The 21,873-nt window shown below is 39.3% G+C and overlaps 2 protein-coding genes across 6 annotated transcripts in view; one reads left to right on the top strand and one right to left on the bottom strand.

The window, feature by feature from the left end:
• The window catches only part of LOC138753376 (protein SIX6OS1-like), a 121,343-nt gene that overhangs the window by 12,013 nt on the left and 87,457 nt on the right, over positions 1-21,873 (top strand). The window contains exon 3 of one of the 2 annotated variants that reach the window (XM_069916292.1): positions 17,022-17,181. The exons of the other annotated variant lie outside the window; for it this stretch is intronic. The gene's annotated coding sequence lies outside the window, so the exon portion shown is untranslated. The remainder of the gene's footprint in view (positions 1-17,021; positions 17,182-21,873) is intronic. 2 annotated transcript variants of the gene reach the window in all.
• Positions 3,792-21,740, bottom strand: six6a (SIX homeobox 6a). 4 transcript variants are annotated; one of them, XR_011351141.1, is made up of 3 exons: positions 21,618-21,740; positions 20,222-20,341; positions 4,852-4,923 (listed from the first exon to the last, which is right to left on the bottom strand). XR_011351141.1 is itself a non-coding variant. In XM_069916294.1 (2 exons), exons 1-2 carry the CDS (start codon positions 6,160-6,162, stop codon positions 4,743-4,745), a joined length of 753 nt encoding a protein of 250 aa, XP_069772395.1. In that variant the 5' UTR covers positions 6,163-6,171; the 3' UTR covers positions 3,792-4,742. The 4 variants fall into 4 exon arrangements, 1 of the variants encoding a protein (XP_069772395.1); XR_011351143.1 differs by lacking the exon at positions 21,618-21,740 and adding an exon at positions 21,390-21,460 and having other exon boundaries at positions 20,222-20,305; XR_011351142.1 differs by lacking the exon at positions 21,618-21,740 and adding an exon at positions 21,263-21,375.

Below are 21,873 nucleotides of genomic sequence, written 5' to 3' on the forward strand. Positions count from 1 at the left end.
CGTTGTAAATCTTGAGAATTTTTGTATGCTCAAGATTCCAGCCGCTGCAACTTGGAAATTATATGTCCTTGAGTCCATTGATGTTGCATTGCTGAGGACATTCCAGGCTAAGAACCATTGGCGTTAGGAGACTGAAGAATTCAAGAAATATGCAGTTAGGCCTTTAGTTCTTAAATTTTTTATATGCTAACTTCTTGTTTCAAAACATGAGATTTATTTTGCATTTAAAAGTGCAGCAAATGAAGATATTGAAAGTCTTCATAATCTATTTAATTTATTGAAAGTGAGATATAAGTAACAAACATTAATACACAATTCATTCACAGTTAATAATAAATAAAAAGAACGACGTAATTTTAATAATTCAAATGCATTTACATTAAATTCAGCCTTTGAAACCTACTTCTCATTTTACGCGTAGTTAAAAAAATGAATGACAGTTTTTACCTTGAGGCATAACATCAGAATCAATGGATTATCCATATAAGGAAGGAAAAACCTGCCCCGATTTTTAGATACATGTTTTTATATGCAATAAATCGAATGCTTAGACAAGACATTAAAATATTGTCCAACAATGACAGATTAAAAAATCTATTCAACTCGAAGTACTTATTAATTTAAAGCTTTCCGACTAAATTAGATATAATAATTTACTTGAATTCACTTCAATTATTAAATAATTGTAACCAAACTGTCTCCGTCTTCATCACAATTTTTGAAGCTTCTGCGACAATAGGCTTGTCAATTCAATTCAATTTCAAAATCAGGCAACCCGTTTCCAGGCTAAATCAGAAAACGGCAGCGAGATCATGGAACGTTGGTGTAAGAAGGGAATTCGCAACATTTAAATTGGAAATATTACCGTAGCTTCACAATAACAAACTGAGTTTCAAAGTGTTTCATTTAAGGAAACGTGCTCATGCATTCAGTCGTACGCTTGCCTTTCTCTCGATTTTCCTTCTTTTATTATGTATGGTTCAATGCTGTCTGAACCCTAGCCTTTTGCGTTGCTTGCCTCTTGCGGATTCAAAATGTTGCCTGGTAAATCTTTTGTAAGCTCCTCGTTAGCCAATACAACTTCACAAAATACTTAGAGCGCCCTTTGTCCTCCAAGGACTCGAGATCCCATCATTAGCGATTATTACTCAGGGAAGTTTGACTGCTTACAAGACTTTTTCATTCATTCCCGCCGAGGTCCACCCTACTCTTGAATAGAAACGGAAATATTCAAATATTTCCCTTGCTCGTGCACAAAGGGGAATCACGTCAAGGCACAATGTTTTCTATCCCTTTTATATCAACAGCGATCGAGAAAACAACAATTGCGCTTTTGGGTCTGCAGACTTTCTTGTTTCCCGCGTTTTTCGGTAATACTTTTCTTTTATATTGCTTAAATAGGTCTAAAAAGCAAGGAACAAGCTAGGAAAATGAAACACAGAAAGGCGTTTTAATGCTCTTTCTATTTTTAGTCTTAAAACCTACCAACAAATACATCATCCCCAAATGTTCTGTGTTAGTGAGTATATATTGGCCCTGTTTGGGTGATTCTTGTTATCCATTTGTTTATCAGTTGCCGATTTCCATGACGTCTCCCACTGTGTTCATTCCTAAATCATTCGTGACCCTGTCAATTCATTATCACATGTAGTTAATGTCACTGTAAAACGCTTAATTCACAGTGGAGATCTCAGGAAAACCCTCCGGATTTCAAAAGATATAACTGTGGACTCGATACATGTTACGCAACTGAACGAACTGTAGATCCGCAAGTCTTTGTTTCTAAATATAACAGAAAATGGCACAATCTTTTTTTTATCATTTGTTCTATAGCCTTAATGTAATTCTGTAAACGTTCATGTAATCATCTTTTACCAATCATATGAAACGACCCGTGTTCAGTATTGTTTCATGTAATTCTTGCATTTGAAAGATTATCTGTCTTCCGACATGCACCTTCTTTTGATTAAAAAGATTGCATTATCCGAAGCAGACCGATTATTTTGGACTATTCCGAATACTGACATGGCTGATCGGGTGATGTCTTACAACTGTGCAGAGAATGCCATTATTATTTCATATTACTCACGTTATGAATGCTCCACTTTTATAGATTATGTCATGGGTAAACGAATACAAGTTTTAAAATAATAATGGCCTTATTGGAGTTAAATACTGAATTAAATCGCCAAACTACGTGGCCCCGATTTCAATTACAACCAGACTGAACAAATTATAGAAATATATTTTTATCTTGACAGGTGAAGTCCACAATTCTAGGTCTGAGCCCATCTGTAGTCGGCAACACGATCACGATAAATTAGCCTCGTTAAACTATCTATATAAATAGAATTGATGAAGTAAGGCATTGACGAGTGAACTGGCATCTGTGGATCCTATCTAGTATGATTCTTTCCAGGAAAAAATCCACACAAAGGAACATCGTTAAAAAAAAATGAAATGCGACACCAAGTCACGTTTTCAGAACGAGTTCCTAAAATTTCCAAAATATAAAATTCCATTCTGTTCATTCAAATATTACAAACTAATGTGCATGCCATTTGTTAACAATCCGTTTTGCATATAGCTTTAATTGAAATTATATATTTGGATTAACACGGCTCGTATTCGTCAGACCTGGGCGAGTTGGCAGACTAAAATAACTGCATTTTAGCCCCCAATCCTTATCTAATCGCAATAGAATCGCCGATCGAACGGAACCAAATCAATTTGTACTTTCATGCAAAAAAAAACAATTCTGCAAGATTTTACTCCTAAACTGGGAAATTCATATTTGAAAACGATAGTTTTTATCTCAGTCATTGAACTTACGAGTAACGACTAAATACAAACAAATTAACCACAAATAGATTTTGCATCTTTACTGCAAAATCTGGTGTGTTCACCAACATCTGCATGAAGACATTGACGCACGGAGGGAAATAAAATGCAAAGTTCCGATCTCCTATATGAGATAGCATCTAATGAATTGCACGATTTCATCCGCGCATCGCTGATTTCATATCAGGTTTTATAGAAGGAGAGGGAAGTGTTAATCGTCGATAATTATGGATGGTTTAAGACATCTTGATACTCGGTATCAAAACGAGTGACACTCCTTTGCATATAATATTTGAACAAATAACAGCACAGTTTGTTCGTGCATAACGCACTTCTCTATTCTAAAGAAATTACACTATTTTCACTTTTAATGGAATGGACCCTCCATTTTCCATTCCAAAAATCAAAACAAAAAATGCTAGAAATACTCAGCAATTCAAGCAACATCTGTGGACTGGAGCGGCGTAAGGACCAGGTCAGCTGAGCATTCTAATATATTATTTTTGTTTAGTTATATTGCTTTTAAAAATACGTTCTTCTGCAACATAGAGAGTTAAATAAAATATAGTACACGAATAATATTAATTGGATTCCTATAAATAGGACAATTTCACGAAGTATTGATTCGCCAATATTTCTCAGCAGTTGCTTCTTTGAAGTGAGAATTATTTTCAAGAAAGTTACCTTCTGCAGTTTATGGTCAAGCTTTCTGTGCACTTGTTCTGATGTTAAAATAGGCATGATACGTTTGGCTATAGCAGTGATTGTCAGAAATTGGCTGCAGTATTTGCTGTCATAACGGCGTGTGGAAAGTAAGCACAATTTCTGATTAATTTCTGCGTGCGATTAAAAAAAATTAAAACAAATTAATTGATAATCTGTTTAAATTTAAGTAAGTTATGCAATTTTAAACAAAAACGGTGATCAATATAAACTTATTTAGCCTAAACTGTAATAATGGAGGTTGTAATAAATAGCCACCAGCAAACGGTTACCAATAAGCATAAACGTACATGCCAAGATATATCTTGTTAAAATTCTTAAGTGTTCAATAGCAGACAAGAAATCAAATTACATTGAAAGCAAATTAAATTCATTTCCTAGAAGGGAAAGCAAAGGGAAACAGCCGCTGCGAGCAACCAAACACAGCGAAAACGGTTTAAAGATCAATGTCAAATTGGATCATACAAAACCATCTTAGTTTTAAGGAGCCCGAAGCGTGACGCTGGGCTTTCTCTCACAGTTTTGGGTGAAACGGTTAATTCAAATTTAGTTGATCCAGATTAAATAAATCAAAATGGTGATCTAAAAAAAACATATCATTTCAATTTACAACTGCAATCTACTGCAGAGAGTACTAAAACTAAAGATACAGATAAAAAGCCCGTCGTTAAATATTTTATTTTCTTCCAATTTGTGGATCCACTAACATACAACATTCTACAAATGGTTTTTGCACAAAAACAAATTTAAAAACTAACAAAGCAACCCTTTTAAATAGATAAACATACATATGTTCATATGTATATATAACTTTAAAGTAAAGTAAAAAATATAACACCGACTTTCAACATGAAATACCCACGAAGGTACAGGACAGGTGCTCAAAATGTTGCATCTTGACAGAGATGGTCTTTGAGGCATCACTTCGGTATTGTTCCTCTCTCCCTTTCACACACACTCTCTCTCTCTCTCTCTCACACACACACACACACACACACACACAATATATATATATTCTTTCGATAAAGGCAATAATGAGTTTTTATGACCATAGTCGTTAAGTCTTCTGCTTATAGTAGTTAGTAAGAGACCAACTCAAGCAATTAAAGGGACTATGATTACCGACAGTTTTTGCCCAGGAATTTTAGAGGCACTCTCAGGTTTCGGGCTTAATTTTCTTAGATGTCGCAGTCACTGTCGCTCGATGTGATGGAGATAGCCAAAGTGGCCGTTTTGCTTCTACCCGATACACTGCAGAGGCTGTTGACGGGACTTGAGGCACCCACCAGGGGTTCCACGGCAGCGTCTTCCTCGTTCAAAGAGTGCACGGTTGCCTGCGACAAAATCTGCTGCTGCAGCCTGGTTCCGCGAGGGGAAAGAACACAGCGAGGAATTATCATCTAAAGGTAGCAAAAATATGCATCGACACTTAAACACACTTCAATTTCCATAGCTAATAACATACCCAAGTGTAACCTTCAAATGGGGAATTGAAGATTCATGCCTTAAATCACGCACACTTTTTCCAATATACACGATGCAATTCCGTTGACATAAAAAAAGATTTAGTTGGTAGGACTGCGTGCTTATATTTAATATATCTGTCATTTGTTTTGTAAGGAAATCTAAATTTTTTATTTTAAAATATTCGGGTCCCAAACTAATCTACACAGTTAATCTGGAAGACCCATCTAGTTCCACTGAACGAATTGAAGTATGGCATTTCGACAGATATAGTTTATAGAGTTTACTTTACTTGATGATGTAAACACCAATAGATCAGTGAACTCTTTTCCGTCTGTTAATTAATGCCCTGTAATAGTTATTTTAATTCGAAAGCACGGAATAAAATCGCATGCATAATTAAAAAATTAGTATACTTTAAGTAAATCAAACAATAATTTTAAAAAAGTAGCAGCGATTGGACCCTTCAAGATACATTGTATTTTAGATAATGGCTACTACATCCTGCGAGATATTTATTTAGCCAATAAATACAGACCCTTAAGAACACACATATACCCACCTATTTTTAGCCGCTGCTGCTCTGTCCCTTTGCCTACGATTCTTAAACCAGTTACCCACTTGTGTTGGTGTAAGTCCGGTTGCTTGAGCAAGCTCTCGTTTTTTGCTGGGATTCGGATAGGGGTCTTGTAGGTACCACTCTCTCAACAAATGCCTCGTCCTTTCCTTGAAGCAATGAGTCTTTTGTTCTCCGTCCCAAATGGTTCTGGGTAAGGGGAACTTCTTTCTTACTCTGTACTTGTCCACTGGACCCAAGGGGCGACCTCTTAGTTTCTCTGCTTCCTGGTAATGCGCTTCTAGCCAAAGGGCCTGTAGTTTGCTGTGTGACTCCTTGGTGAACTTGTGATTCTCCAAGATGTGATATAGCTCTCTGAAGTTGCCCGTGTGGAATGCGACAATGGCCCGTGCTCGGAGCACGGACTCATTTTTGTTGAGTACTTCACATGCTGCTGGGGCCACTGGCAGGGACCAGAGGAAGCGACCAAGGCGCTCAATATCTCCGCTCTCCTCCAGGGTTTCACAAACCCCCGCCACCTGCTGAGGGCTGAAATTCAAAATTGGCAGCTGGAACATTTATTTTTCTTTCGGACAAAGCAAAATAAACGTAAACCCAAATTAACGGTGCGAACTCCAAAGAGCAAAATAAACAGACGATACGTTCTAGTTAGTTTCCCATACGTGAAATATGAACTTGCTGCTCCAAGTGCCACGGTGAGCAGTAGATCCTTTGCGGTTGCGATGATGAGATGCTGCTAAAAGCCGGAGAAAAAAAAGGATTCAGCCCACATCTGATTTTCTATTGGACTTGGCAGATTCGGTTCCTGGTTGCCATGGCTGCCTGTCAATCACTGTCAAGTTTGCCAATCAACCAGAAGCAAGGGTCAGAATTTTATCAGCTCCAAATAAACTGTACACTTGTTAGAAAAGCAAACATGCTGACCTTCATTTCTATATTTGATGAATCTAACAAAAAATAAATAAAAAGATAAGGATAAAATAAAATCCCGCGAGTAAAAGGGAAAGGAAAATAATATTAAGCAATTCGTAAAACAATGCAGCCGTTTTCGGATCTAATTTTAATATTGTATATCGAATAGCTTGGAAAAGGTAATGTGGATCAGGTACAAATATTAATTTATATGGCAAAATTCAACTCTCCAGTTCAGTGAGTATATTTGTTTTCTACTTGTGATAATGTGTAATTTATAACGATCCAAATGTGTAAAATAATGCGGTGGATTGGTCAGTTCTCCAGCCTCTAAGCCATTCGCATTGTCAAAATGTACAATTTTGTAACATCGTATTTCAAAACATTACAAATCGTGTTTAGAAATAGATATTTGGACATTTTCATCAAACTGGCTAGTAATATGTTGCCGGCATGATCCCATATATTGCATTTTTGAAAAATAAATGTTTCTTTAAATATGAAGAAAAAAACCCCGAAGGTAATACATGCACACTTGACATTCACATCCTTAATGAGAGAAAATCTAATGGTCTTAACAGCTACACAAAATGCTCTGAAGTATTTTCAACTGCTCGGGTACTTTGCCTGCTTCTAACGCTACGTCTTCCTTTCAATACGTAAATTATGTAAACAGTTAAAAATAATGTTCAGCAAAGTTTCCCAAAAATTACGAATGGCAGCGGGCTTCAATTTTCAAAAGCAAGATTTAAAAATGAAATGGATTTTGTTCAATTTTGTTGGTGATTTTGAGTTTTTAAAGGTACCCGTTCATATTACTTTCACATTTCTATGCAGTTAACTTGAAGATGTCTTTCTAGCCATTTCCAGTGCTTTCCGATGGTTTTAGAAATGCCCTCGGAATATAGTGCAAATGGACAAACCAACGAGCATCGCTGGTGCATGAAAACCAAAACGCCTCGTCTGACAACTATTCAGTTAGAACAAAGGATTATTTATAAAAAAAATGAAACCACAGTTAAAAATGGACTCAATCTGTCTGCGCAAAATAACATGCGCAGCATTGGGTTCAGAATAATGGTTTCTAAAAAGGATAAATATTTATTTGCATTACATTTCTCGGCTGCAATAATTATCAAATTGCTTTCTATTTCGAACTTCGTTGCCATTTGACCTGTAAACATTTTCCAACTGGAAATCTGATATGATAGTAAATTTGTTTGATACATTTGCCTTCTGTGCTCTTTCCATTGCAAGTTCAGTGGGGTTGTGTCAATCCATGTCTGCAATGCATCTTCTTTCATTTAAAATTAATTTGCAATGATGTAAAGACACCATCCCTCTAAATTGTGATTATTTTTGAATTTGTCTTGAAAGAAACTTTTGCCAAATATTTTATATGCATCAAGAATGTAGAAAATATTGTGTTCACTTTTCATTCGTCTTTCATCTACAACCTCTAATTATTTACTGTATAGATTATGAAATTTTAATATTATTGAATCAATTGTTGTTAATAATTGGCATTCCACATCTCTGTATTGTTTACATTATATCTAGATTTACAATCTAGGGTGTATCAGCCAAGCAAACAAATGCTCTCCCTACAAACTTGTCACAAAGCATCAATTTAATCTGCTATAATACGTGACAGGGCTGGCCAGTTTATGGCAGTAGATGTAGCAATAGAACATCCCAAAATAAATGGAAAATAATGCAAATCACTGAATGGAATTTATCAGTACTCATCGATACATCTCCAATCCTCTGGTGTGTAACAACGCATTTAAGGTGAGGATTGTTTAAAGATACATGCAATGATTTTGACATGACATATCATGAATATGCCTGGTCTGACCTAGTTTATCTGAAACCACTGAATCCATGTTCATTTTCCTGTTTGTATTTGTTAAATATAATAGTTAGTTTTCAGTGTAAATTATAAACTAATTATTAAAAATAACAAAATCATTTATTTATAACTTTAACACTTTTCAAAATGGGACAGAAGCTATTCATTTTGATTGATAATGCTCCCGAGGAAATCAGAGATGAAAGAAGCATACAAATCCATTGAGAAGAAGCACACAATATCAACAACAAAGCTGCCTTGCATTGATTCAACTTAAAGAGAAAAGTTCAATCAATGCAAGTCAACATTGTTGTTGTGTGCTTCTTTCTTCTCAATGAACTTGGAATACACAATCTGACAACAGGAAAACAACTTTGATCGGTGTGTTTTGTATGTTTCAAATGCCGTTGTAAAGAGCTGCATTATTTCAGTCTGCTGGAGGGAAGAGGTTCCAATTCATATATAAAATCCTAGTCTTGAATATGGCAGTGCACCTATAATATTAGTATAGTATCTTATTCCAGTAACCTATCTGTTAATAAGATTACAATGACAATAGATAGCACTGAAAGCACGTTTTGTGTAAGGATGTGCACTGACTTCACTAGCTTCAACTTCACAGGCATACATATTCTATTACAACTGTGGATTTTCAAGGTTGCAAAAACCCCATTTTAGGAAGATTAATTATTGTACACACTACTGTGGCCGCTATGTAACAGTAATACATTGGAAAAATATGCAGGCCTTTGACAGAAATGGCAGTAATGTTTCTATTCATCAACAATTCATATAAATTTCTTTTAATCTCAGGATGTGAGCTCCCATCGTAACTCAGACATTCTATGCCCATTCTTACCTGTTTTGACAGTAGCATTTCTTGGTCATAGATAGAATTTATTCACTCAAATCATGCCAAGGTTAGTTGGAACAACAATCTTAATTTTAAGGGGCATTCATCCACCAAGCTATTGTGTTACAATAATCCAATTATTGCTGTTACGAGTTTTTATTTAAGATCTTCTAAACATGAACTCAAATTTTAAAAAAATACTGTGCCAGCTTTGCCACGGCAGTAATCAAGTCAGCAGCACTGGCCCTGACACGTGAACCAACAGGACGGACAGCAAAGGCAGCTGAAAGTCCAGCAACCAACAATGGCACTGGCCTTGCTGCACAACCAACAGTCAGGGACAGTGCATGGGGAAGAAGGGATTATACGCAAGAAGGTCCCCGCGCGTGGGAAACCAGCCTTTGATATGCGGAACGTGATGTAAGCAAAAGGGGGACACTGCAGGAACACAGCAAATGTAAAAGGTGGATCTGAGCCCCTAATAAAACACAGACCTTAACCTGACTACACTATGTGTGTGTGTCTTCTTTCGAGTAGCGCATGGCTACAATTGGTGGCCTCGACAGTTTAGACGGCATCTAAACCCACCGATGAGCAAACCGGCAGCATTCCATGCAGTCGCTCTCAAGCTGCTGACCTTCTGGACGGATCAACCACGCATGTGGTTTGACCAGGCTGAGGCACAGTTCCAGATCCGGCAGATCACAGCAGAGTCCACCTGGTACTACCACGTGGTGAGCACCCTGGACCAGGACATGGCAAATCAAGTGGCCAACTTCATCCAGGAACCCCCATCGGAAGGCACATGCATTGCCTTCAAGGACTTGAATATCGAGACCTTCGGGCTCTCCATGCATGAGAGGGGGGACACGTCTGCTCCACCCGGATGGGCTAGGAGACAGGCCTCCGCCAGCTCTCGTGAACAAGATGCTAGCCCTCCTGGGCAAACACAAGCCCTACATCATGTTCAAGCAGGCATTCCTGGAGCAATTGCCCTGGCAGACACTGATGTCAGTGATCCCCGGAAAGTTGTAGCATGAGCAGATGTTCTGTGGAAACAGAAAAGAGAGTGCTCGGCGTCCGTGGGGCTCATGGCTAAACTCTGCAGCCAGACCCGCAGAAAGAACAGCAGCTCCACAGAGGAGGCAACCCTATCAACCAGTGTGCTTCTTCCACCAGAGATGGGGCTCTGGAGCTCACCGGTGCAGGCTGCCATGCAAGTTCCAGGAAAATGGCCATGACAGATGGCCAACAAGACAGCCTCGTGTACATCTGGGACCTACATTTCCTCATGGACACAGGAGCAGAGGTCAGCGTCCTGTGCCTGTCAGGACAGGATACCAGGAAGTCAGGCCCCACATTAAAGGCTGCCAACAAAAGCACAATCCAGATCTATGGTACCCACAAGGTCCAGCTGCAGTTGGGAGGCATGGGTGTTCATGCTGGCCGCAGTGGAACAACCGCTCTTTGGGGCAGACTTCCTGCGCGCCCATAGCTTGCCCGTGGCCTTAAGGGTCGGAGATTGGTCCACGCCAAGACTTTCCAAACCATCCCCCTCAAAGATGCCAAACTCCCAGCACTCCACCTGGTCTCTGTGCAGCAATCCCTGATGAATACGCCAAGGTCCTGGCTGAGTTCCTGGCAGTGCTCACTCCCCAATTCATCACAGCAATGCCCTGGCATGGAGTACAGCACCATATCCTGACTTGGGCCTGCTGCTCCACGCAAGAGCAAGACACCTTCCTCCGGAGAAGCTCCAGTGGGTAAAGGAAGAATTCAAGAAACTGGAGGAGCTTGGCATCATATGGAAGTTGGACAGCCCATGGGTGTCTTCCCTGCATAAGGTGCCCAAAGCAACTGGGACCATGCGATGGCTACCGCTGGCATAACGAGGCCACCACATTAGATTAATACCCCGTGCTGCACATCCAGGACTTTGCGGCTAACCTGCACAGGGCAAAGATCTTTTCCAAAGTGGACCTTGTGCAGGGATATCATCAGATCCTGGTGCACCCCAATGATATCCCCAAGACCACCATCATCACCCCATTCGTCCTATTCAAATTCCTTTGTATGCTGTTCGGGCTGAAGAATGACGTACAGACCTTTCAGCAGCTAGTAGACGCAGTGGGCCGAGACCTGCACTGCACCTTTGTGTACCTGGACGACATCCTCATGGCGAGCAGGGACTGACAAGAACACATGATGGATCTCTGCAACCTCTACACCCGACTGAGCGAGTTCGGCCTGACGATCAAGTCAGCCAAATGCCAGTTTGCGTTGGAGACCATCGATTTCCTGGGCCACAGGATAACCAGGGAAGGAGCCACACCACTACCCAGCAAAGTGGAGGCCATCCAGAAGTTCCCTGGGCCCAGCATGACTACAGGAGTACATGGGGATGATCAACTCCGACCACAGATTCATCCCCTCAGCTGCCCAGATCATGCAGCCCTTGTTTGCCTGAATGGCAAAGGACATGATACAAGAAGTCAGTTGGAGGCCTTTGTGAAGGCCAAGGAAGCCCTGGCAGGTGCTGATCTTCTGGCACACCCAAGAGCAGATGCTGCAACGGCCCTGATGGTGGATGTCTCAGGAATGGAGATCAGCTCTCACACCCAATATTTTGGGGGAGTTACCGCTTTGGGCGGTTTAAACAGGAGGAGGTCGTTGTGACCTCCGACCTGTTTTTTTTTTCTTTTTAATTTTTGGGTTAAGAAGTGAAGGTTTTTTTATTATTATTTTTTTAATAAATAATTTTTAAAAAACTCTTTTTGTTTTCTGATTGTAATTGAGAGGGAATTAGGAGGTTTTTTTTCTCTCCTTTTTTTCTTTTTTTTGGGGGGGGTGGTTTTTCTCTTTTTCCTTTCTTTTTTAAGAGGATGATGTCACAGAAGATAATAAGTCAAAAATTGAGGATGTTGAATTAGATGAAGAGGAAGATGAGGGGAAAGGTAATAAGAAGAAAAAGAAGAAACTTAAGTACAAATACATTGAGGGAGAAGAGTTTAATAAAATTAAGTTAATTTCAATAGAGAATTTTGAAGATGTTGTAAATGAATAATATGGAGAATTTTATAAGAGTTTGAACTTTTTTCTTTTCTTTTTCTTTTTTTATATAAGGGGAGGGGAAGGGAATAAAAAGTTTATCTGATTGTTTTTCTAAGGGATGTTTTTGTTCTCTCGATGAATTATAAAGGAAACTTGGTATTAATGGAAATTCTGTATTTATGTATTATTAATTATGATTTTTTTGAATAACAGATATGTGGTTGATATATGATTTTAATATTTGAACTTAGTTTTAAAGTGGATTTCATTTGTTAAATACATGTATTATGTTTGATTTAAATATATGTTTAAGGGTATTATTTTAGTACTGCTATTTTTTTTGTTGTTAGTAATTTTTTTTGTTGTTAAGTTTTATCCTTTTTTTGTAAGTGGGGTTTTTTCTATTTTATTTACAATATTGTTAATTAATTCTTCACTCTTTATTTTGGGGGGGAGGGTTGGACTAATTTTAAATTAGATGATTAATGTTGTGTTATAATTATTGGGGGGGTTAATTTGTGTAGTTTAATGATGTAGTATTCTAATTTTTATTATCTTATTTTTTATTATTTCTTTAAATGTAATTTTTATTTTATTCATGTCATAAAATTTTAAATAAAGTTTTAAAAAAAAGGAATGGAGATCAGCAGAGTTCTGGAACAGCAGATCAAAGGAAGTTGGTGGCTACTGGCTTGCTTCAGCAAACATGTGCAGCCTCCAGAACTGAAGTACAGCGCTTTTGACAGAGAGCTACTGGGGCTGTACCTCAGGTACTTCTTAGAGGGTAGGTCTTTCACGGCCTTCACAGACCACAAGTCCCTGACATTCGTCTTGGCTAAAATCTTGGACCCCTGGTCGGCCCACCAGCAATGACACCAGTCTTACATCTCAGAGTACACCATAGATGTAAGGCATGTCTCTGGCAAGGACAACATGGTGGCCAACAGACTGTCCAGACGCTATCAACAGGAGTGGACTTCATGGCACTGGCAGAGGCGCAGCAGAGTGACAAGGAGATGCCCCAATACTGAACTGCCATATCAGTACTGCAGCTCCAAGACATCCCAGTTGGCACAGGTCACCTTCCTGTGCGATGTAGCCACAGGCCAGGTCAGACCTATCATCCCGGCGCCTTGGAGATGGCAGGTTTTTAATTCCATTTTAATCAGGACCATGATCCAGCTGGTGGCCAGCAAATATGTGTGGCATGGATTGTGAAAACAGGTCAGCAGGTGGGTGAAGGCGCGCATGGAGTGCCAAACCACCAAGGTACAGCGGCATACCAAGACCCCACCTCAGCACTTCGAGCTTGTGGAACAAAGGTTTGACCACATCCACGTGGACACAGTAAGATCCTTCCCAGTATCCCAGGGCTTCTGCTACCCGTTCATGATGGTTGACTACTTCACCAGGTGGCCAGAAGCAGTCCCGTTGGCAGACATGTCCATAACCTCATGCATCAGAGCCTTCATCTTGTCCTGGGTGACATGGTTCGGGTTACCATCACACATCACATCCAACAGAGGGGCCCATTTCACCTCCAGCCTGTGGTCCAACCTCACCAGCCTATGGGGCACCCAACTTCACCATACAACAGCCTACCACCCACAGTCAAATGGGTTTGGTGGAGTACTTCCACAGGCACCTCAAGGATGCACTCATGACTAGACTCCAAGGACCTAACTGGGTAGACGAGCTTCCATGGGCACTGTTGAAGATCCACATAGCACCCAAGGAAGTCTCAACACCTCTTTGGCTGAACTTGTCTCCAGAGCTCCACTGTGGTTCCAGGGGAATTTGTGCTATCCCCTGACAGCCAGCAAGATGACTCGGCAGCTTTCCTCCACAGACTGAGGGAAAGAGTCAGCAACCTGGCCCTGACTTCACTTTCCAAAGGACTGAGTATGTTTTCATTCACAGGAGTCCACATCATCCACCACTGCAGAGGCCATACAAGGGCCAGTTCCTGGTCATCCGTAACAATGGAGCCACGTTCAAGCTGGAGATCGGAGGCAAGACAGAGGGCTTCACCATGAACAGGCTAAAGCTGGCAAACCTGGACCTGATGCACCCAGTTGAGACACCAGCACCGTGCCAGAGAGCCAGGCCATCGAAGCCTGCAGAGACTCTGCCTCCGGCCACCAAGGACAATACTGCCGGTTCCAGGGAAGGTCATGTGGCGGCACACCACTGTGGCGATCAAGCAGCATTCCAGGCTGTGAGAGCAACTAAAAGCTTGCAGCGGCACTGGCCCCAACAGGCGAACCGGTGGACAGATGGCAAGGGCAGCCTGAAGGCCAGCGATCCCAAAATGTGCTGGCCTTGCTCCACAGCCAACAGTCAGGGACTGCACACGGAGAAGAAGGAATTGTTAGGCAAGAAGGTACCCGCGTGCAGGAATCTGCCTTTATTATGCAGATTGTGACATAAGCAAAAGGGGGAAACGGCGGGAGCACAGAGAGTATAAAAGTTGGGTTTGAGCTCCTGATGAAACACAGAGCCTAACCTGACTACAATAGGTGTATGTGTGTGTGCGTGTGTGCGCGTGTGTGTGTGTCTTCTTTCGAGTAACGCGCAGCTACACTACAATGCTTATTTTTTTGTTTTCAGCAGCAGACTACCAGTAATTTATTTAGTTGTACGTGAACTTTTATGAGGAGTCCAATAAATATACTGGAGATTTTATAATTCCCAAGAAATAATAAGTTAGCTTCTGCCTGGTGTAAGGTAAAACATCATGAGATGGGAATGTGTAAGGAGTTACCCTGTACAGGGCTGTAACAAGAAGGGGAGGTGTCCTTGTACTCCTGTTAGGTAAAACATCATGAGATGGGAATGTGCAGGGCTGTAACAAGATGTGAATGCATCCTTGTACTTACAAGATAAGAGAGACATTGATGGATTGAGAGGCAGGAAGCTAGCAGGGAAAGGATAGCAACAGTTTTAGTCATTGGACAAGTAATGATATGATGATGTTCTAAGCACATATCCAAGGGTATAAAAAATCACCATTTTGCTGATAACGGCAGAATGCATTCTCCGACTAACATGGTTAGTCGCAAGTGTTACAATCCGGTAATAAAGAACAAAGAACCCTGATTTCGACTCAGCCTGGTGTTTGTCTCACTCATTCATGAACAAAGCAGACCTAACACTGGTTTTACTTGAATATGGGTTTTACAAAAATGTAATTTGTTAATACATTTTAATTATTGGTAATTCATCACAAAAATGAAAATCATTATGGTAATTCCTGAATGTAATAAATCATTTAAAAACAAATTCTTAATTCTTTAAACCAACAATATTTTTGCCGATATTGTAGGAAATCATGTCAATCTGACAGATTTTTCATAAACATAAAGCTGAAGTAAAATCAAAGTGTTCCTTTCAAGGGGATCTGCATTTTAATATCTGATGAACAATAAATACATGAAAGAAATATTGTACCTCCACTCTTGGTGCTTTTCTCACTGTCACAAACCTTACATTTTGGTACTTCCAAATCAAATCCAATTCTAAACTTTTAAATTCTTCACCAATTAGGCAGGGGTGAAAATATGACTTTACACTGTTGGGATCAATAGCAAATATCATCCACAATCCACTGTCCATTGAGCAGGTTCACAACCCATGAAGCACATAGAGTGAGTTAATGAATGTGGACGTTTTTTTAAAACATATTTGAATACTCAAACAAAAAAGATGAGCACCATGCTTCTATTATTTTAACTGAACATACATTTAAAAATTTATAAATTTAGACATACAGTCATGGTAACAGGCCTTTTCGACCTATGAATCTGTGCTGCCCAATTTACACCCAAATGACCTACACCCCTGGTACGTTTCAAATGTGGGAGGAAACTGGAGCACCCAGGGAAATCCCATGCAGACACAGGGAAAATGTACAAACTCCTTACAATCAGCAGGGGTTTTGAACCCTGCTCCCAATCACTGGCACTGAAAAGGTGTTGTACTAATAGCTACGCCAACCATGCTGCTCATTTTTATAAGCTTGTGGCTTGCCGTTGTTTAAAGTAATTCCTTTTCAATAAAGTGTAAATTTTATTGAGAATAGGTCTTTGTCACATTGCTTTACAGACCATGATTGATTTCAGTATTCTGGTCAAGAGCCTCAAATATTATGCCAGGTATAACAGTCACCTGGTTTTTAAATGTTTCTCCTGATCTTTACAGCTGGGAGATAATGGTCATTACCAGGTTGAATGCATATGATATGAATTAACCAAGGTGGTAATCAAGTTTCAAAACTAGCTTTAAAAATGTTATGGCTGTAATAGATTAAATATTTTACAAAGAGTCCCTTCATTGATGAGATGTAAATACTGAGTTTTAATGTTGTCTGCTCTTTGATATCATCAGGTTGCAGTTGTTAAATATTAACTGCAGGACAATTTTCAATTAATTCCATGGTTATCTTAGTGTAATTAGAAAGCCATGTTTCTCTTTTTAATCTTACCATTTTAGACATACAATTAACATTTCTGATCATTTTTCTGTAGATTGCATTAATTCTGCTAATTAAACTCACACATGTTGGCATCTTTGGTGGGGTGATAAAATTAAACTAAACAGTTATACAAGAAAACTACTTCAGGATTTGTGCCTTTTTTGCACTGAAGTATTTAATGTGAAAACAAAATGTTAAGCACAATAAATAGCGGTTGTCAATTACAGCTTCTGGGAAATACATAAGTGAGCTAAAAAGTTAATTTTTTCCCCAGAATTATTTAATGGAATCTTTGAGATAAGCATGTGGCAAACATCTACAGCAAAAATATAAAACTGCTGAGTAACTCAGCAGGTCAAACAGCATCTGGGGAGGAAGCATCTGCAAATTCCAGCATCTGTGGTCACTTGTGTGCCTCTATCCTTTATATGCAGGTATGAAATTTTATAAAAAAAGTATTATTGAAAAATTAAAATATTTCTAAACAAAAGCTTTAGGTGCTTACAAAATGCGTTTTGAATACAATAAACACCATCATATCCTCAATTTTCCTTTAACAATTAATAAAAAAGAAATTCCTTCTTTTTTTTTCTCTCTCAGGTGGTAACCTGACCTTACCTTGACATTTTCCTCTTTAAAAAATGTACAGTGCAAGAATAACAGAATGGAAGCCTAACCTTTTTTTGTACATTTTAAGACAAAATCATTGTGGCTTCAAGTGAGATTTGAAGTAAAAATTATCAAAAAATATTTTTGAAAACCCTCTTGTAAATCAGTTCTATTTGTGTAGAATAATAAATATTTATCTACAAAGCACAAAGCAGGCAAAAAAGCACATTTTGGCATGGGGGAGTATATTTCTACAGAAAGTTTAAGCATTGCATTCATTTGGTGAACATCCAAATTTGACACAGTCCCCAGAAGTAGTTACAAATTTCAACAGAACAGATGAACTGCTTAACTTTTTATGTTGATTTGTGCGTATCAAAAGCAACCAGCATTAAAGGAAAATTATTAAATTCATAGTAATTGAATTTACTGACATTGTTATACATGTATTTAATTTTTAATTAAGATTTTGAGCACAACTCCAGCCTCTTGACATAAATTAAGGCTCTCATCTCTGGTTCAATTGGATAAAATCTTTCTATTGGATAAAATCTTTCTGCATTTTTTCCAATACGATATATTTCCTAAAATATATAACTTCAAGTGAACATAGTGAGTTGGACCTTACTTAGCTTTAACTGGTGGAGAGAACTAGCTTTTGGAGGGTTAGCACGATGACATTTTCAACACCTTAGAAAAATGAAACACATTGATCAATCAATATGGCTTCTCCTATCATGGTGGACATAACTGATTCCAGGGGCAGTTCTAGATTGTCTTGAATTGAAGAGCTACATGCACTTCATATCTGACCAACCTCCCCCCCCAGCTTAATATCAATCTCTATGTCAATGATCCCTGGGATTTATTGATGTGAAGTTGAGTTTTCTTAAGTTATTACTTCATTTAAAAATGGTTTCCAATTTACATCAGTTTATGTATTTTTAATAAAAATATTTTTGTGATAAATATAACAATAATAAATAGTATTTGTACTTCAACTGTTTTCCAAATGTCTAATTATCATGAACATTTTGAGATAATTGAAAACATCTTTGACAATATAATTTATCATTATGTCAACAAGGTAGTCTTGATAAGTCTCAATTTTTTTGAGATATAATTGTCCTTTATGGATCACTCAGCTTCATGAGGTCTTCATTGGGAATTGTGCAGTGCAAAATATAAATGCAAATGTACGGCCAGTTTGGAAGTGGCGAGGTCAAAACAAAGAGGTGAGCCTAACCGCAGTGCTGAGTAATTTAGCATAACTTTTCTGTATGCATGTTTGTTCTAATAAAGCAAAAGATCCCAAATACACTTTTTCCAGTGTTCTCACTCTCAAGTTGTCCTATTACCTTCAAATAATTGTTAGCACAACCAACAATATCTCTATACTGGTTTAAAACTGAACCATTCAGTTTGAACTCTCCTTACTGTTCCAAGCAAAATATATAACAATTACTATTTGGAAGCTCACCTGTTACCTGACCAGTGCATCTATATCCCTATGAAGTTTATTACAACTGATCTAATATTTTAGATTTTCAAATTTCATACTATGTTGAAACTTTGAAACTCCTTCAATCTGTGTTCACTCTCCAATGCAGCATTGAAGGTGTTGCGCACAATTGATGATGCTTCCTTTTAAAAACTCCAAATGGTTGTTCAGACAATGCAAAAGGTTCCACATCCCTGTCTCAATAACAAACAGAGTTAACCTCAATGCCCTTGACAATAGTCTTCAATCAAATATCTGTGAAAACTGCTTATCTGATCACTAGCACATTTCTATTTGTGTGTACTTATGCAGACCTGGTTTCCTTATGCCTTCCATGACAACAGCAATTGCATCACTGACTCAAATTCTTTGAGAAATGCTGAGATCATGAAAGATGCTGCATAAATGGAAGTTCTTTTACGTTCCCATTTATCTTTCTTATGCTTTTTTTCGTTAGCATTCCTGTCATTAATACTTTAGTCTGTTTTTATATTTGTCAATCAATAGGAAATATTTGAAAGCCAATATACACAAAATCAATTGTATGGTTTATCCATTATTTAGTTATAAAGCAGGCCCTTTGGCCCAACTCATCCATGCCTGTGGTGAATGTCTGCCAAGCTGCCTGTCTCCCCTATGGCGAGACTTGCTGTACTAACATTGGCTGTGCATTATCTCTACTGTTAAGTATATAACTGTGTATGCACCTATTGTCTTTCATTATTGTACCGAGTTTCTGCTAATAAAAGCTATGACATCATTTTTGTCTACTTCATCAACTGGCACTTCAATGCCAACCAAGCAGACATTCTGGACTAGTTCTATTTGCCAAAATTTGGTCCATATCTTTTTTAACTCTTCCTTTGCATATACTGTACCTGTCCTAATGTCCTTTGTCAAGTTAACAGCCAAAACTTGATTTGGTTTCAAAATATGTACTTACCTTTATTTATTAACTCATATTTCTTTACATTTCAATAAACATTGTCCCAGATTTTGTCACTAAATAATTAACACTGCCCACTCCAATATGAGCAAATCTTCAATCAAACATCCAATGGCAGACAAGCCAATAACTGGGCAATTCCTCAGCAGAGACAAATGAGGCAGTGCAAGTTTCTGCAAATTTTCTGGCTTTCATATTGTACTGGGGGCACAAATATAATGACTCAACCAAATATCAGCAGCTGAGAGGAAAGCATACCTTGACCCTACTATTGTTATGGTCTACTTTTGCAGTTGAGGACCATGCAATTTCTTCAGCATGGATTGTACTGAATCTCAAAACATGTAAATTGTGCCTAAATGTCACTTGAAATTGCCGCTGCTAACTCTAATGGTTATGCACAAAGGGACACGCTCACCTTTTAGACATTGTCAAAAGCCTCGCGAAAGTCCACATAAACTACATCGACTGCCCTTCGTTCATCTATTTACTTAATTCCATCCTTAAATCACAATCAGATCTGTGAGACAGGATTTCCCTTGGGGAAAAAAAAGGTTAGGTCTGAGGAATTTATCCACCTTAATGAGTGCCAATGTTTCTAACCCTTCTTCCTTCCTAAAACAGTCATGTTCCAGAATATCAGCACCTCCCTCCCCTCCCCTCATGGCTTTCCATCCAACACATCCTTCTCCCAGTGAACAGTGAATATTATCTTGCTCAAAGGCCTTGACTCCATATATGGATTTCTCATTTAGTGAACACTGTTCCTTGGAATTTGTTTCAACAATTTTCCTTGTATTGATTCACTGGTCTGTAGTTTCCTGGCTTATCACTCATGATCTTTTTGAATAAGGGAATAACGTTAGCTGGACTCTAGTCTTCTGGTACAAAAATGCAGAAATCTTCATTCGAGCGCCAGCAATCTCCCCCTTCCTTCCCTTAGATCCCATAAGGTCTGAGGAATTTATCCACCTTAATGAGTGCCAATATTTCTAACCCTTCTTCCTTCCTAAAACAGTCATGTTCCAGAATATCAGCACCTCCCTCCCCTCACGACTTTCCATCCAACACATCCTTCTCCCAGTGAACAGTGAATATTATCCTGCTCAAAGGCCTTGACTCCATAGATGGATTTCTCATTTAGTCCTTTTGGGGCTCTACCTTTCCCTAGTTTGACAATCCTGTTTGTCAATTCCATTTTAAGTCCTCTTTTTTGTCTTCCTTTTGTTTCTTAAATGCTCACCTACACTCCCCACCACCCCCCCCCCCCCCATATTTCTCAAACCACATTTCCTTTGCTAACCAAGGTTCCCTAATCTTATCATATTTACTTTTCTGAGCTCTTATGATCTTCTCTTTTAAACACTCCACTTTCCACCAGATCCGGCCTTATACCAGCCCCCCCCCCCCCCCCCCTCAATTTAAGTCCTCATTGCCTAGGGTTAACCTTATCTTTTACCATGTTTCCAAAAGGGTTCCCCAGACCCTTCCACCACCGGCCCAGCCTCATTCCCTGAGGTCGAGTGTGCACCGATTAATTTGACCTTTCACCCCTGATGCACTGAAAATAGAAAGATGGCACTAACATGAAGTCTCGCGTTCTTGCCCATTTTCCATCATCGGAACGGACTTGTGTTTTGCAGCCCCGGTAATGGTTTGGTCTAATAATGTCTTTAATGCCGAGGATGGCTCGGATAAGCCGGTTTGAGTGATGCCACTGATCATTGCCACTTAGGCCTCTATATTTTTTTAACCGTGGCATTAGTCTGATATGATCCGGAATAGTATGAATGCACAGACTGGAAACCAAATACCGGCTCTTTGCTGGTTCCGTGCAGATTTAAAGCCATTTCAAACATGGTGTGGAGTAACAAACAGAAATCGCTCCGGTTCGAATCACACAGCCACGCTCGGACAGAACCCACCCCCAACCCGGCCCTTCGTCACCGCGGGTGACGTCATCCGCAGGCGGACGTTTGAATCGTGGCACGTGACGGCCCGCAGCGGCGGCCAGCCAACGGCTCCGGTTGGCGCGCGCGGTGGGGGGAAGCACGTGGCCCGAGTCTTCGC

The sequence above is a fragment of the Narcine bancroftii genome, chromosome 2 (genome assembly GCF_036971445.1).
Source record: "Narcine bancroftii isolate sNarBan1 chromosome 2, sNarBan1.hap1, whole genome shotgun sequence".
Lineage (NCBI taxonomy): Eukaryota > Metazoa > Chordata > Chondrichthyes > Torpediniformes > Narcinidae > Narcine > Narcine bancroftii.